This window comes from Coturnix japonica, chromosome 5 (genome assembly GCF_054131305.1).
Source record: "Coturnix japonica strain WE chromosome 5, WE-NBRP24, whole genome shotgun sequence".
Taxonomy (NCBI): domain Eukaryota; kingdom Metazoa; phylum Chordata; class Aves; order Galliformes; family Phasianidae; genus Coturnix; species Coturnix japonica.
This window is the reverse complement of record NC_140667.1, coordinates 50,936,828-50,951,687: the sequence shown is the minus strand read 5'-3', so window position 1 is coordinate 50,951,687 and position 14,860 is coordinate 50,936,828. Positions and strand designations below refer to the sequence as shown.

The following is a 14,860-nucleotide window of genomic DNA, read 5'->3' as shown; positions in this document are numbered from 1 at the left end:
TGAGAGAGAAGTATAAACCAGTGTGATTGTATTCTATTGCCCCAACACATGCTCTTAAAACATTTTGGTCCAACTGATCTGAATGATGCCAAATAAAGATAAAGTAATGAGGTTGAAGAAAACACAGGCTTATAGTCCAGATACAGCTCTTTTTCTTATAGCATTATCACAGTTCCACTTGAGCTGTATGCATCATCCGAATAGCTAAGGTGAAATTGTAGCTCTGAATTTGGCAGCTTAACGGGCAAGACGTCGGTCTTCCTCACCTTCAAGATAAACTCATCTTGTTAGCCTTTCCAAAGGCCATTAGGTAGAATCTAATGAGTGGCTATGCTTCCATTATCATAAAATCATTAAGGTTGGAAAGACCACTAAGATCATCACAACTTAAAGCTGTGACTTCTTGTCCTGTCACTAGTTACCTGGGAGAAGACCTCACTACACCCCACCACAGCCTCCTTCCAGGGAGCTGTAGAAAGCAATAAAATCTCCCTTGAGCCTCCTGTTCTCCAGACTGAACAGTCCCACTTTCATCAGCCACCCCTCATAAGACTTGTGCTCCAGCCCTCAAACCTCCAGAAAGCCTGCAAAGAAATTTCATTAACTTCTTGCAAAAAAAAATGCAAGCAAACACAGTCCTGCTGAGACTGCCTAGGTTTGTGATCAAAGCAATGCAGCCCTGCCTCGGTGGGAGAAATGAGCCATGGGGATTCTGTTGTAGGCCTAAATCTGGACTAAGTAGCATTAAGGCTTGACTTAGCTAGAAAAATATTTGATACTAGAAAAGCTTGCAGATAAATTATGCCTATGAGATAGTTGTTTCTGTCTGATGGAGGCAATGGGGAGCTGAACCATGAGTTACTGGAATTTCTTGCCTCCTCAAGCAACTTTGCAACAGTATTTACATGCTCATGGATCTAGCAAACTTACCCAATAAGGCTGGTGGGTTGGTAGAAAAGGCCATGTGATACTTAAATGGGTACAAGCCTGGAGTCTGCCCCAGCTACGATTAGAAGCTAAAAGAATGACAGCCTTTAATTCCTAATACCCCCTGAGAGTGCCTGGACTCTGTGTGCCCAGGACTCACAGGTTTTATTGGGTAAATTTCTGATGTTGACTGTAGTTTTGAAGTTAAAAGGATGGCACCTGAACTCCTAACTGGAGGAAAGCTTGCAGTGATGACCTGAGACAGTGGGTGCAATGCTGGGTCTAAAGCTCAGATCCCTGTTGTCAACAGAGGATGGAAAAGCTTATGACCATGGGACACATTGCATAGATTAGTGAATGACTGATACACACCTGATAACAGAAGGATAACTGAGAAAAAAGACAAATATTGTTCACCTTATTCACCGTTTTCATCCATCGACCACCTCTAGGGAAGGTGCTGAGAGCCTGTTCCATCGTACGGCTGGGTCCTTACAGAGCTCTGGCAGCACTGCAGATGTGGTGCTAAGGAGATTCATTACTAAAGTTACACTGGTTTTTACACTTCCAGGTGTGCATGGCCCAGAGGCTGTGTGAGCTTTTGAGCATTTCACGTGCAAGGCAGGAAGAGAGGAGCCTTTAGCACTGATGAGCTTCCCCTAAAAACCCAGTGGGTGTTGTTTCCCACTTTCAAAGCCTTTTAAGCTTATGGAAGGGAAATGTAGCCAGCAGGATGTGCTGAGCTACTGGGCTGGGGTTTATGTTGATGTCTGGCTCGTTTCTGCAGGAAAATGCAAAATCTTTCTTGTGGAAGGAACAGGGAGTTTGGCCCTTCATCTTGCCCATGTATAGACTGCTATATATTTAAACTGAGAGAAGCCAGGAGGCACATGAGAGACCAGAACAAAACTTAGATGAGGGGGCAGGGATCATGAAGTTCAAAGCTGTTTTTCCACATACCACTATGGGAATTTTGTATATACATACATATAAACACACTCTTATTTTTATTTTTTTTTTTTCTCCTCTCTGTGCTTATGCAGTAGGGGTAAATAAAATGACTTGGTTTTTTTTTTTTGAGTGGATGAGGGGGAAAACCAGGTGTACATTCTGAGTGTCTGACTAACCAGTAATTAGTTATTGCAAACCAAGTTTTGTTGTTGTTGTTGTTTTAAGAGCTATAAGAACAGAGCAAATTCACATTAAACTCTCCTTACTTGTTCCCACATCCCCTCCTGTCTCCCACGTGTAAGAAAACACCGATATGGGATCAGTGGGGATTATGCCCAGGACACTGCTGGGGTAGCACATGGCTCCCAGAATTACCATGCCCCCCATGGTCCCAATGCCTCTCTGAAATCCTCCCCATCCAAATCAGTGCCAGCAGCCCTGAGTGCAGCCCGGGCACGGGATGGAGCAGGAAGCCTAAAAACTTCAGTCTGCAGAGAGACCTCTAGTGTTATTCTTTCTCCACGTCCTGGCAGAGTTCCTCCAAAGTACAAATACACACAGAGCTCCCATTGTTTGCAGCCCTTCACAAGCCCACTGATCCTAATATGGAATTCAGCAGGAAACCCATGATTTCCTGACACACAGCAAGCTGGAGAAAGAAAGGAAAAACTCCATTAAAAACCTCCAGGCTCTCCTCCATGTTAGAAATGAGATGGAAAATGGAGTGGATTTAACAGGAATCCCCGATTCCTGCGGCCAGGCGGGAGGAAGGCAGACACGAATCCAAGCCGCAGGCTGCTGATACTTTTTAAGTTGCAATAAGTACGGAGAACTGTGGGGCAGGATGAGGATTTCCTGACTCGGACGGACAAGAAAGGACAGATTGCTTTTTCACGATACTCCTCTCCATGAATTTAATCTATTCACCTCAATGATTCTCTGGACTGCTCTGGTAATTGTTAGAAGCAGCTGTGACAGCCTGGAAACATTAGTATGATTTCCTGAGCTTGAGTTCTACCCCCCCCTCCTCTCCCTCCCCTTCCCCAACTACTCCAAACTCAGGAAAAGTCCATACAATCGCACTTCATTTCTCCTTCATGTGCACTTGGAAGCCTCGGGAGCAGCAGGAGCAGCGGCAACAGACGCAAGGATGAGCTGCAAGGCAGAAGGTGACAACTGCACGGATGGAAGCAGCAACAGCACCAAGAAGATGTTAAAATGCGTGGTGGTTGGGGACGGGGCCGTGGGGAAAACCTGTTTGCTGATGAGCTACGCCAATGATGCCTTCCCCGAGGAGTATGTGCCCACCGTGTTTGATCACTATGCAGGTAAGCATGAGCTTTAAAAATACTTAATCGAGAGTCAGGTGGGAGGTGAAAGAGGATCAAGGATTGGAGAGGGTGGTTTGAAGGCAATGCACGGGTTACTGCTCTTGAAGGAGTGTGATTCAGACCTGGATGGTGGCCAGAGGGCTTAGATGGCAGTTCATACACTTGGGGCAACGTGGGATTTACTCAGAGAACTTGCTTGCTTCTGATTTTTAGTAAATAAGCAACGTTAGAGACACACTGGATTTTCAGGAAAACAAACAGAATTCAGCCAGTCAGATTATACTCAGCTGCTTTGTTTGTTGTTGTATTTTTTATAAAACTCCTGAAGTCCTGAACTTTGAAGGCTGAAAGCGGTGACAATTATATTTATGCATGTATACATTAAAAGCATAGAATCATTAAGGTTGGAAAAGATCTCTAAGCTCATCTATTCCAATCATGCACCTACTACCAATATTGCTCACTAAACCATGCCCCAAGGTACTACATATACACCATCTGCCATGAAGCAAAAAGGGTATAAGTTATAATATTTATATCCTATTTAGGGAGTGATCTCTAAGAACAGCAGCACATCTCTGAGTGCTGTCAAAATGTAATTCTCCTTTCAGAGCCATTTGTTGCTCTGTCTATAAATAGAATTTAATGCTATGACTTGGAGGTGGGGGAAGCAGAAGGGGTGATTTGTTTGAGTGCTTTATAGGGAAGGAGTTTTTCTTTTTTTTGTTAATTAAATGAAAATACAGATCTAACAAAGATCATAGATGACGTTCACTACATCATTGTGCAAAACAGACCAAGTACCACATTCACAGGCCTCTGTCCTTAGCAATTACTTTACCCAGCTGTGTCCAAAGTTACCACCCAGATGGTGTGACAGCCTAAAATCGTTGCTCAAACTACTGCTTAAAATTCCCTATCCCAGATCCTGCTGTTTTTCTTATCTCCCTGCTCCTTTGGCTTATAGTTGTTGTTTTTAAGATCTCCTCCAAGAACGGATTTTAGCACTGTGAAACTTGTGGCTTTTTGTGCAGCAGCTGCTGGAGTTTCCTTCATTCTCTCTCCACCTCCTTAAAAACTGAATTTTCATGGCGTGGCTTATCATAGATTTGGTGTTCTGTAATGGGAAAATCTCTGTTTTCATTCTGGCTCCGTGTCAGGTTTAGCAGATGAACTGGCCAAACAAGAAAGCTGTGTAATTGCAGGATCTGATCCGTGGAAATGTGAAGACCTTTTTCTCCACAAGAGTGGGCAGTGTCACTTCTAATGCGAGCAATGCTCTCTTTTCTCTATTACTCCCTCCAGACAAATCAAAGAAACGTTCTAGAAAAAGCCTTTACCCTGAGGTGATATAAGGAAGAACACTTCACGGTGTAAATGAGCACTTCCACAAGGGAAAAGCCGCCGGCAAGACTGCATAGATTTATGTCCCACATTGTGATAACACCCACATACTTTCCCATGATAAACAGAGATCTGTTTGTCCCCTAAAGCTTTGCCATACAGCAGTTCACCACTCCCAGCACCCTCTGCAGTCTGCCAAGACCTGTAAATACCTCTGCATATGGAGAAACCCATATGACAGCTGGTCCCAGCCGATGACCTGTAAGTTAGGTGGCTTTGATATGAGCATGGGGGCTGTGTGCACATCCAAGTGTTGATGCCAGCCTGGGTGGGAGCGCCAGGCATGTCCCTATTTGGTAACTTGCCAGAACATACCTTGATTTTGTCTATTCTCTGTTAGAAATGGTAGGAATTGCCAAAGGGCTCAGAAATTGCTGAGAAAAGGACAGGCAGGTGGAGAGTGTCACTGCATAATTCTCCTTTCCTTTGGGTAACAGGTAAAGCATTCGGCTTTTAAATCAAGCTACATTTTCAGGCTTTGAAGATTTAGACCTCTAAAAGCTCTCCAGCTGCTCTTATTTGCCTTCTAAGCTGTGATAGCAAATAAACACAAGCTAAAAATGTTCTTGATAGCAAAGTTCAGAAAGATAAGAGAAAAAATAGCTCTGTGTATTAACATGCTATTCTGAGGCAAACCCTGTCCAGAGCCAATGGCCAAAATGTGCAGTGATCAAAAGTGGAATTTTACATATTTTGAGAAATTCCATTATCTAATAGACTCATTTCACTACAAAGCAGTACAAAAAACTGAGCAGTGGAAATGACTTCCAGAGCAGAGTGCCTTAAAAATAAAACACGCACACAAATCCTCTAATATAACACGCAGTTGCAGGCATGGGTTGATGGTTGGAGTAAATGACCTTAGCTATCTTTCCAACCTTAATGATTGTATAAAAGACATGGTATGACATATAATGTAATATAATCTGTTAAAATATTTTAATATGCTGTAGGCATTGAGAGAGGAAAGTACTCACCTAGGGCACAATTACCTGAGCTCACAGTTGGTGGAATCCTTTGTGGCTATGGACCTTTCTACTGCAAAGCATTTGGCAGCCCATGATCACAAGGAGAGGTGGCACAGAGGTAATAGGGATGTATTGATATCAGCATGGTGCACAGAAAGGTTTTGGACATTGACATATCCTGGAGAATAGCTGAGATGCTGGAAAATCCCCTTTATATTTACCCTACCACACAGCTTTATCTGCCCCTATCAAAACCCAACAACTTCACCTTTCCCAAACGAGCTGAAATCATTTGTTACAGCTGAAACTATTTGTTCCTGATGGCCTGTGCTGAAACTGCTCAAAAGCAATTAACTGCTGCAGGTTTCTGCAGAGCTGTGCTTCCCACTGAAGTTTTTTCACCCAGCCCATTATTACCAGCAACAAGTGCTTCTATTTGCCTCTCCAGGTCACAGCCTGGTTGCGAGTCCCAGGGTATTTACCAATTTCCTTCTTTCTAATGGAAAAAAAGAAAAACAGTGGTGGGGGGAAGCATTAAAAACTGAGGATTCCAATTGTGATCTCAGAGCATTTTCTCACTGCCGCAACTCTGGCAGCTGGGGGGAGACAGCGATGCTATCCAGCCCAGAATTGGGAAAAGCTCCAGATGCACTGTGGTCGTGGCCAAGGCGTTAACCGTTCATGGCCCCGCAGCACCAGCTGCATCTATTTGCCAAGTTCCATTGCATCCTTATAGCTTTAGGCCTGGGGTAGGTTTTCATGGTACAGATAAGTGTAACAACAGGGTGTCTTTGAGGATGCACATAGCTTGGACACGGTGATGCCTGGAATGAGAGGCTGCTGGTGTTTTGCTGTGAGTGCAGCTGCTCTGTATAGAAGTCCAAACCAGTTATTAGCTCCCCACTAATAAAATTCGGCCACAGATTTCACCCACAGTCCACAAAAATGAATTTGTTCAAGGCCTGTTGCCAGGGCTGGGATGTGATGGATACAGAGCAGAGTCTGAGGTAATGCCAGACAGATGGGGAAGGCAAAATTGTTATTTGGATACAAAACTGGGCACTTCTGTTGAACGTAGGGAAGTTTACGAGTCTGTTTACTTCTCAAGGCATTCTGAAGAAGTTTAGCTGGAGGCCAGAACCCTGAATGGGTTTCCTTACCTTTGGTGAAAACCCAAGTCCCACACTGAAAGGATTTAGCCACAAAGAAAGTAGCTATTTCTAGGGCAGGAGAACCAAAGTGTGATCCCAGTGACAAACAGGATATTACTGGCCATAGCTGTAACAATAGGGTCTGTTTGGATAGCGAGGACATGCTTTAATATGGTGCTTCCATTCTGTCTTTCCAACATCAAACGTTGATTTTCCGTGAGCAAAGGTCTCTCAGCAAGGCTGACTTGTATTGTGTCTGACTACGTGAAGTTATAAATGCCTAATTAGGGCCGAGGTTGTACCAACAAAAAGTCAATACAACTTCTAGCCAAGCTCGTTTAATAGTATAAAAATTAAGGGGCAGCTCTGTGAAAAGCAGAAGGGAGATGTATCTTGTTTTTTAAGCTAGGCAGCTGCTGAACATCTTGTTTGACTTTTCTGAACTATAAAAAAGCCAGTAATTTTTAGCATGAAATTTATTCACCCCAAAATTTATACTCAAAAGTTCATTTATTTTTTCCTACGTGAAAACTCTCCATCAACTGGGGAGCAGTACTAATTCATATGACTAACTCAACCCACTGCACAGCCAAAAGTGAATGGACTCAGTAGATGGCTGTCTAAAGAGAAGAGGGTGGTAAGTCTCAAACCATTTGGTTTTGGGGACTGTACACAAGTGAATGCCATACAAATAGCTTTAATAACTGATGCTTTAACTTTGGTAAATGAAAGAGTGGTCAGCCTGTCCAAGGAAGAACTGCAAACATCTGGACTGAAGACTTAATGTATATGGCATAAATATGTTCCTCCTTCCCCTCATGTGTTGGCACAAACTGGTGAACATTTATAAATAGTGAATCCATTTGAAAAACATTAGCAGTGGCATATGATCAGCTAATGAATAACATACAGAATAATTCAGCCGTGACAGAAGCTCTGTAAATTAAAAGCAATATAGAAGAAAACAATTATTAATCACCATTAGGAGGCAGATGCTTTGTTCTTTAGTAATGATTCGAGCCAATGTGGTTGATTGAGCAGTGAAGTGGTCTAGAGCACTCACTGAGCAACTTCATCTCCATGAGAGAGGAGCCACCCACTGAGACAGGACAGAAATCACATAGGAGCCTGAACACCCCAGGTCAGATATTAGGACAAACTTATTCCTACAAGGAGTAGTGAGGTACTGGTAAAGGCTTCTCAGATAGGTCGTGGAGTCACCATCGCTGGAGGTGCTCAAGACCCCTAGAGATATGGCACTGAGGGATGTGGTCAGTGGGCATGGTATGGTGGGGATGGATTGGGTTGGACTAGGCTGTCTTAGTACTCTTTTCCAGCCTTAGTGGTTCTGTTTCTCTATGAAACTCCTCCAGCTGCAGGAACAACAGCACATCTGTCCACGCTTGACATGCCAGTCATTTTTCACTGATTACCGATGCTTTGCATGGGCAGACTGATTTCAACCAGTTAGTTTGGCATGGTGTGACAGCGATGACCTAAATATCATACTATTTCTATTTTTCTCTGTCAAAACTTTATTAGACAGGATAATTAGATAAGAAGAGGCTATCCCAGGAGCTTTGCAATTTCTGCACAGTGCTGCTGTGGGAGTCTTCACACTACCACGTTCTTGAGACAGTTGTCTCCTATAAACAGTTTTGGTAGCACATTAGATGTTTCATGTGTTGCTTGGGGTCATTAAACTGAGAGAGCTATAAATAGCACCGAGAGAGAGCTGTGATGTTTATTTCCAGGGATGTTTGCAGTGTTTTTTCTCCTTTTAATGTTCATCCAGTTTTGATCAAACAGATTTGAACATTAACCTTGAGACAGGAAAGCACTGACTCTTTTAAGATTGAGGTCTCTTGACTCACAGCCACAGAACAGATTTGTTCATTTTGCCTCACAGCAGCTGAAAAGATTTTTCAGCCAATCTTCTCTGTTATCCAGAATAAACCAAAGGTCTCAATAACGCATTCAAGGTTCAACTCAACAGAAAGCCACTAGTGCAATTCAAAGATTTTTGTGGCTGCCTTTTTGGGAAGATAAGTTTTACAGAACCACTAATTCTTAACCTTTCCACAGAAGGTTTAATTCCATGTCCTGTGTCACATAAGCTAGAGGAGGTTCAATAATCATCAGGTTTTTCACAGCCAGAAAGTCTAGATAGTCTTTATACACTGAAGAAGTGCTTTTTACCTGAGTCATCATGGTCATCCCACACCCAAACAAAGCAGGCAACATATACACACTCAACCATAGAATCATACAGTCAGTGAGGTTGGAAATCATAGAATCATTGAGGTTGAAAAAGACCTTTAAGATCATCTAGTCCAACCCTCAACCCATCTTAAGGCCTTTTCTTTCTGAAAGGTGTGAAGAGCCAAGATTACTAACGCTTATTATCCTCTTCTTTACACACATCCCTGTATTGCCCTGTACCGGCACAGTCCACTTGAAGCCCATGAACACAGAGGTGTGTTTGTGGTCCTATTTACTGAGGGTAGATTGTTTCTGCAGCAGTGACAAAGTTCCTACTGTCCCCCAGCACTACTGAAACACAGCTCAGGAGGAGCACGTAATTACCATTTTGATTTCACACTGACAAAAGCTTGATGCTACAAAGACACCAAAACGCTGTGTGCCAATCCCTCCCATACATTGTGTTTATCACCCAGGACTCAACTCAAAGCCCAGAAGCTGCTACAGCCCCTTGCAAAGAGCTTGTTTCCTTACCTTTTATGAGCAGTCAATGCATATCCTCTTGGGTCAAGCATGGCAGGAGACAACGCTGCATCATGCATAATGTTTTCAGCCCAAAAGCTAGACACAGAGAATAAGCAAACTACAATGGAAATACAGCTCAAATTTCATCTTCCCCATTCAGCTAATATTTCATATTAGATCTGTGGTGTTTCAAGGGCAAGAGGAAGCACAAAGAATACTAAGTGGTGAGTAAGTTAGACCCTTTGAATGCATCCTGATGGTTCAGGTGTAGAATTATGGCATTTCTAGGAGGCAGCCACAACTGGAAATGCACTGGAAAGATGAGAAAGTCAGATGACATAAAAAGAAATGTATGGAGTGTGATTAACCCCAGGAATTTATCAATATATGAAAGTTATTGGGGGAAAATGTTAATAAGGTTTGCAAAAAAAGGGAAGGTTGAACCTGATGTAAGGAAAGTGCTACCATAATTGAAAAATAAGACTTCTGCAAGTGGTAATAAAAGTGAGCTGACAAGTGAGCTTCTCTTAGTAGTCAGAATAAGACCTTAGTGTGTTCTGAGGTGGCTGGAGCAGAAAAAGGGTTAACAGTAGAAGCAATGAAAATGTAACCCTCTTCACCACCACTCCAAGACAGTCTTCCCATGGGCATAATGTTGCAGGAGGTGACATCAGCTGAGGAAAACAAAACTGAAACTATGACCTCTGGCTCTTGAAGGAGATCTCTACAGCTTGAACTAAACATCACTGCCACTATGTTGAAGGCAATAGTTTACTCAATATATGTGGTTAACTGTGTTCCTAGGGGGTCAAAACCATGTAAAGGTGGTGCCATACCAGGCACCCATGGACAGCCAAGCGCATGCTTTTCAACAGCACATACTCCACATGAAGGGGGAAAAAAAAAACACCAAAAATATAGTAATAATGTCTATACAATCAAAATTCCTAGACAAGTACAAACCATTTTTGCAGGACATGGCAGTCTTTTACTAAATGAGTCACAGTTAAAATTGTTTACCTACTGATTAATCCAACTCAAAATGCCTTTAGTTTCCATCTTATTTTCTCTTCTCTTCATAAACCTTGATACAGATCTCAGTGCCAGCAATGCTAGTCGTTGCTACCATACATCGTTGTGTACATTTTGCTCTGCATGTAGTGCCTTTCCTCTGTTCTAACTTTCCAGCTGCTAGGGCCAAGCCCAATGACATCATGGAAATGGCAAGGGATGAGGAAGAGCAAACATATTTCCTTCAATTGTTCTGCTCAGACAAAGCCATTAAACAACAATGACATCTCCTGTCAAATTATTATTTATCTTTGCAATGAAAAAATCCAAGTTAGTATATTTCTAGTCTGTTTTTTAGAGTGATAACTCACCAGGCTCTGGACAGACATCATATTCTTGTATCCCAACATATGGCTCTTCCATTGAATAAGATACTGAGGAATTAAAGATGTATAAACTGTGACTTCACAGTTCATCAAAGAACCACTGAGATGAGGATGAGCTCCAGACTATATCTTTGGAAAGGCATTCACTTATCCTTTTTTCTCCAAAATAAGTTCTGGGAAAGTTGGCTTTAAAATAATTTCTAATAATTAAAATATTTTATTAAAAACATCTTTTTATTAAAAAAATGTTGTTTTTTTTTTTAAAGTGAATTTACCCTATTTAGTGCAAAGAATTATTTGTTATTCACACTCAGACGCCTTGCATCCTAGATAAGACATGCTTCCAGCAGCCTTGGTTGAATACACGGACTGAACTTTATGTGCAAATTCTACATATGTTAAAATGATCAAGTACTGTTAATCAGCCAATGGCTTTCCCATGTACCCAGGTGGACTGGAAACCTCTCCCAAAACAGAGTGAATCATTACACTTCACTGCAATTCCAAGCACCATCCATCATGTCTCTAGAGTCTCAGAGACACAGCCAGGTGAGCATCGCATGAAGGAGGATCTGATAATACTGCCCAGCTGTGTGGTTGTTATCATCTTTGGCTGAGATGGATGCAGATCTCATTATGCAGTGATGGCTTTTCCTGAATACTTGCTCTGTAGCATACGTACTCCTAAGTTTGCAACCATGAACAATAATCTCCTCCTAAACAGATTTAACTGAGGTCAAAGAGAGTCATCATATGAGTAGGCAAGATGGCTTGGAAGAGTACTGGTTGAGACAGGGCTATTTGCACCCTGCAGCAGATGTGGCACTGAGTGGTACCTAGCACATACCCATGAGGGACCACATTGCAGTTGGCATTATTCCTAAAACTTACTGAGTCCAGTGCACCAAAAACTCAGCAGTGCAATTGCCCCAGGGTTGCCTTTCTAGCTCAGTTTGTGGCACAGAAATGACTCCACAAATATTTAAAGTGCCGACCAGTCTCAAGGGAAGAGAAGCCTGGAAAACTCATTCACTCTCAGGAGAAGCACTAGGGAAAAAATAGAGGGGAAAAAAAAAGAAAACTCCCAAAGGAGAGAGGGAGGCAGCTGTAAAAATATTCCCATACAGAGGTGGCACAGGAGGCACAATCAGGACAAGGGTGGTTTGGGAGCAGGAGGGGGTAAGAGCACCACAGTGCTGCATCCTTGCTCCTGGTTTGGGACAGTGTACAAGTCTATGATGGAAACAGCAATCTCCATGATGAGACAGGAGCCAGCAGTTAGGCATCTGAAAGAGTTAAGAGCAGAGGGGCTGGACAGAAATGCCCTGTCACACTGCAGGAGGATGCCCGAGATGACTCACAGGAACGAGTATCCAACCCCTGCAATTCTGAGGGGACAGAGGCCACGTCTTTTATTAAAGGCTCCCTGGAAAAGGCATTTAGATAGAACTTTGAAGTAATGATATTAACAGTATCTGCTAATGCTCAGTTTCTGCAGACCTTATGGAAAAGAACTGCTTCAGAACTGAGTGGGAAAAACATACATTTTCAAACATAACATTAATTTTTCTCCCTTGGGAGATGGGACAAAAAGAGCATCTATTTACAATAATAATGCTGCTCCACTGAGAACAGACCATAAGGAAAATCCCATAAGGTTGGAAAATTTGCTTTAAGTTTATAAACTGTCCCATGCTCCAGTTCCAGAGCGGGCAGCCATCCAGCTGTTCTGAGCAGCTCTGTCCTCAAAGACCAGACCCTTCCCAACCCAGACACTCACTGTTTCTGAACAGTCTCCCCAGCAGTGTTTCAGGACTGGCTGGCTTACTCTCCAATAATTAGGCACAGAGTTGAGGTCCTTTCCTAACTTCGGGGCCAGTTGCTTGAGATGCTTACTATGAGCAGCACAGCCACAGTGGCAACAAGCAGCAGAAACACAAAGACCTGATTTTTTCCTTTAAAAAGTGAGGCATTTCCAGTGGGAAATTCAGCTCTGGAACAAAACTTCTCTATTAAAATGCACTCCCTGAGACTGTCTATTTTTTTTTGCTATACAGTTCAAGAAATGGCTTGTAGAAGTAAGTGAGAGCCCACTGACTTAGAATTATCATCATGGTTGGAAAGACCGCTAGGATCATCTAGTTCAGCCATCAACCCATCACCACCATACCACTAAACCATGACAGTCAAGGTGACATCTACACACCTCTTGAAAAACTTCAGGGGTGGAGACTCTACCACCTCCCTGGGCAACCTGTTTGTCTTCATGTTTTCCATTCAAGTCAAACAACAATGCAGATATTGTCAGGTTGGGTCATACAACCCCACTTCCATTTGGCTCCACTTGAGCACACCAACCTCAATGACGGTTCAAGACCTGTCATCTACACAAACAGGTATTTTGTAATTGCATCTTTATTTTTAGTTAGATAGAACTACACAAACGCCTTCGCTGCTATGTCAAAACACAAAGGATGCTATAGAATGGTTTGTAATTTCTTTGCAGTGTAGCTTGTATTTTGGTGTCTGCAAAATTGTCATTAAAATTTTCAGTGAGAACACAAACAAAATCTAGGAGGCTATTTGCATGCTGTATTTAAACATTTTGGAAGTGTGCTGCTTTGCTTTGTTCTGTATATGTAACCAGTAAATCTCAGAAATCAATTACAGTCCCCTTCATCTCATTGCCTTTTAGTTACTGCTGTGAATACTTAGAGCCCATTCCAGAAGTTCAAGGGAATAACATCTCTCATTAAAAAAATATATTTGAAATACAGCTTCAAGAAAGTGATTTTCCATGAATACCATCCATAAAAACAGGATCAGACTCTATACTGCAGGGGGAGTTCGTATTTCAAAAAATATTCTGCTACTCTGCCAGAAACCAGACCTAAATCCAAAGAGCTCCAAATTAGCTGATCCAATTCATAATATCATTAGTATAGAGAAATTCCCTTGCCATGCTTAGAAATATTCTCTGATGGAGTTTGTCACTTGGATCTGCCGGGAATTTACCTAAACCAGTCAGTGTGGTTGAAGTCTAGAGGGGTGAAGTTGATGTGGTTCCTGTTATTTTAATATTTTAGAGTGTTAAATGCATTTTCTTCCCTCTACTCACCCTCCTGGGAAATAGCTAAAATGGTGAAATAATTCATTCTTCCATTATTTGAAGTGTATTTCCCAATTCATTTCTTTTCCTGTAAGAGCTGCTTGTAGCAATACCATAAGTCCTTCCTGATGCTTCCAAGGAAGTAAGAAGCAATGGGGAGTACGAATGCAGAGGTCCCAAATTTGAAGTATTGTTTGACAGAGGAAATAGATGCCAAGAAAATGGTGAAACAGGAATAACTTGTGTTGTCTCCATATGTTGCTCCCAACTGAGTTTCTTTCCCCCTGCTTCGTATTTAAACGTATGAACAGAAAGGATTGAAAAAATGAGTCTTGAGACAGTTTTGCAAGGAAAATGTTGCTTTGAGACTACGCCCAGTAGGGTGGAAATTCCTGAGAACAAGGGTCCCTGGGTGATAACATTCATGGTATGTCATGGTGAGCTGCATGAAACAATTCATACTAAGACTTCTACAGAAGCACCTTGTACTTGGCACCACGTTAAGTCATTCCATTTCTTGATCTCCATTTTTCAGAATGCACAGATGCATTTCCTCTCTATTTTCCACACTGCTTTTATTTTGTTCCCCCTGAAAGAATAGGGTCTTCCTACCTGAAGCCTTAGAAAAATGAAAGACAATTTCATTTTCCAAAGCGTGCAGCACAGAGCATAGGGCTGGCCAGCAATAGGTGTAGGTCCCGCAGAGCCATCTATGAGCCAGCTGGGTCCAAACCCAAACCACAGACATTGCACGCATAGCAGCTGCCCCACAAGCACTTAGTGATAATTATTACCGTGTGGCTCTTCTGGTTTCCTAAAGTGCTGCTGAGCTGGTGAGGGCGGCAGCCGGCCAGGGCATGGGAGCAGATGTTTCTGCCTTCTCACGGATGTCAGC

The 14,860-nt window shown here is 42.4% G+C and overlaps 1 protein-coding gene across 1 annotated transcript in view; it reads left to right on the top strand.

The window, feature by feature from the left end:
- Window positions 1-2,517: 2,517 nt before the first annotated feature.
- Window positions 2,518-14,860, top strand: part of RHOJ (ras homolog family member J) — a 43,426-nt gene continuing 31,083 nt past the window's right edge. The window contains exons 1-2 of the mRNA XM_015865635.3: window positions 2,518-2,830; window positions 2,991-3,206. Of these exons, the coding sequence (XP_015721121.1) occupies window positions 3,029-3,206 (178 nt within the window). The 5' untranslated portion in view covers window positions 2,518-2,830; window positions 2,991-3,028. The remainder of the gene's footprint in view (window positions 2,831-2,990; window positions 3,207-14,860) is intronic.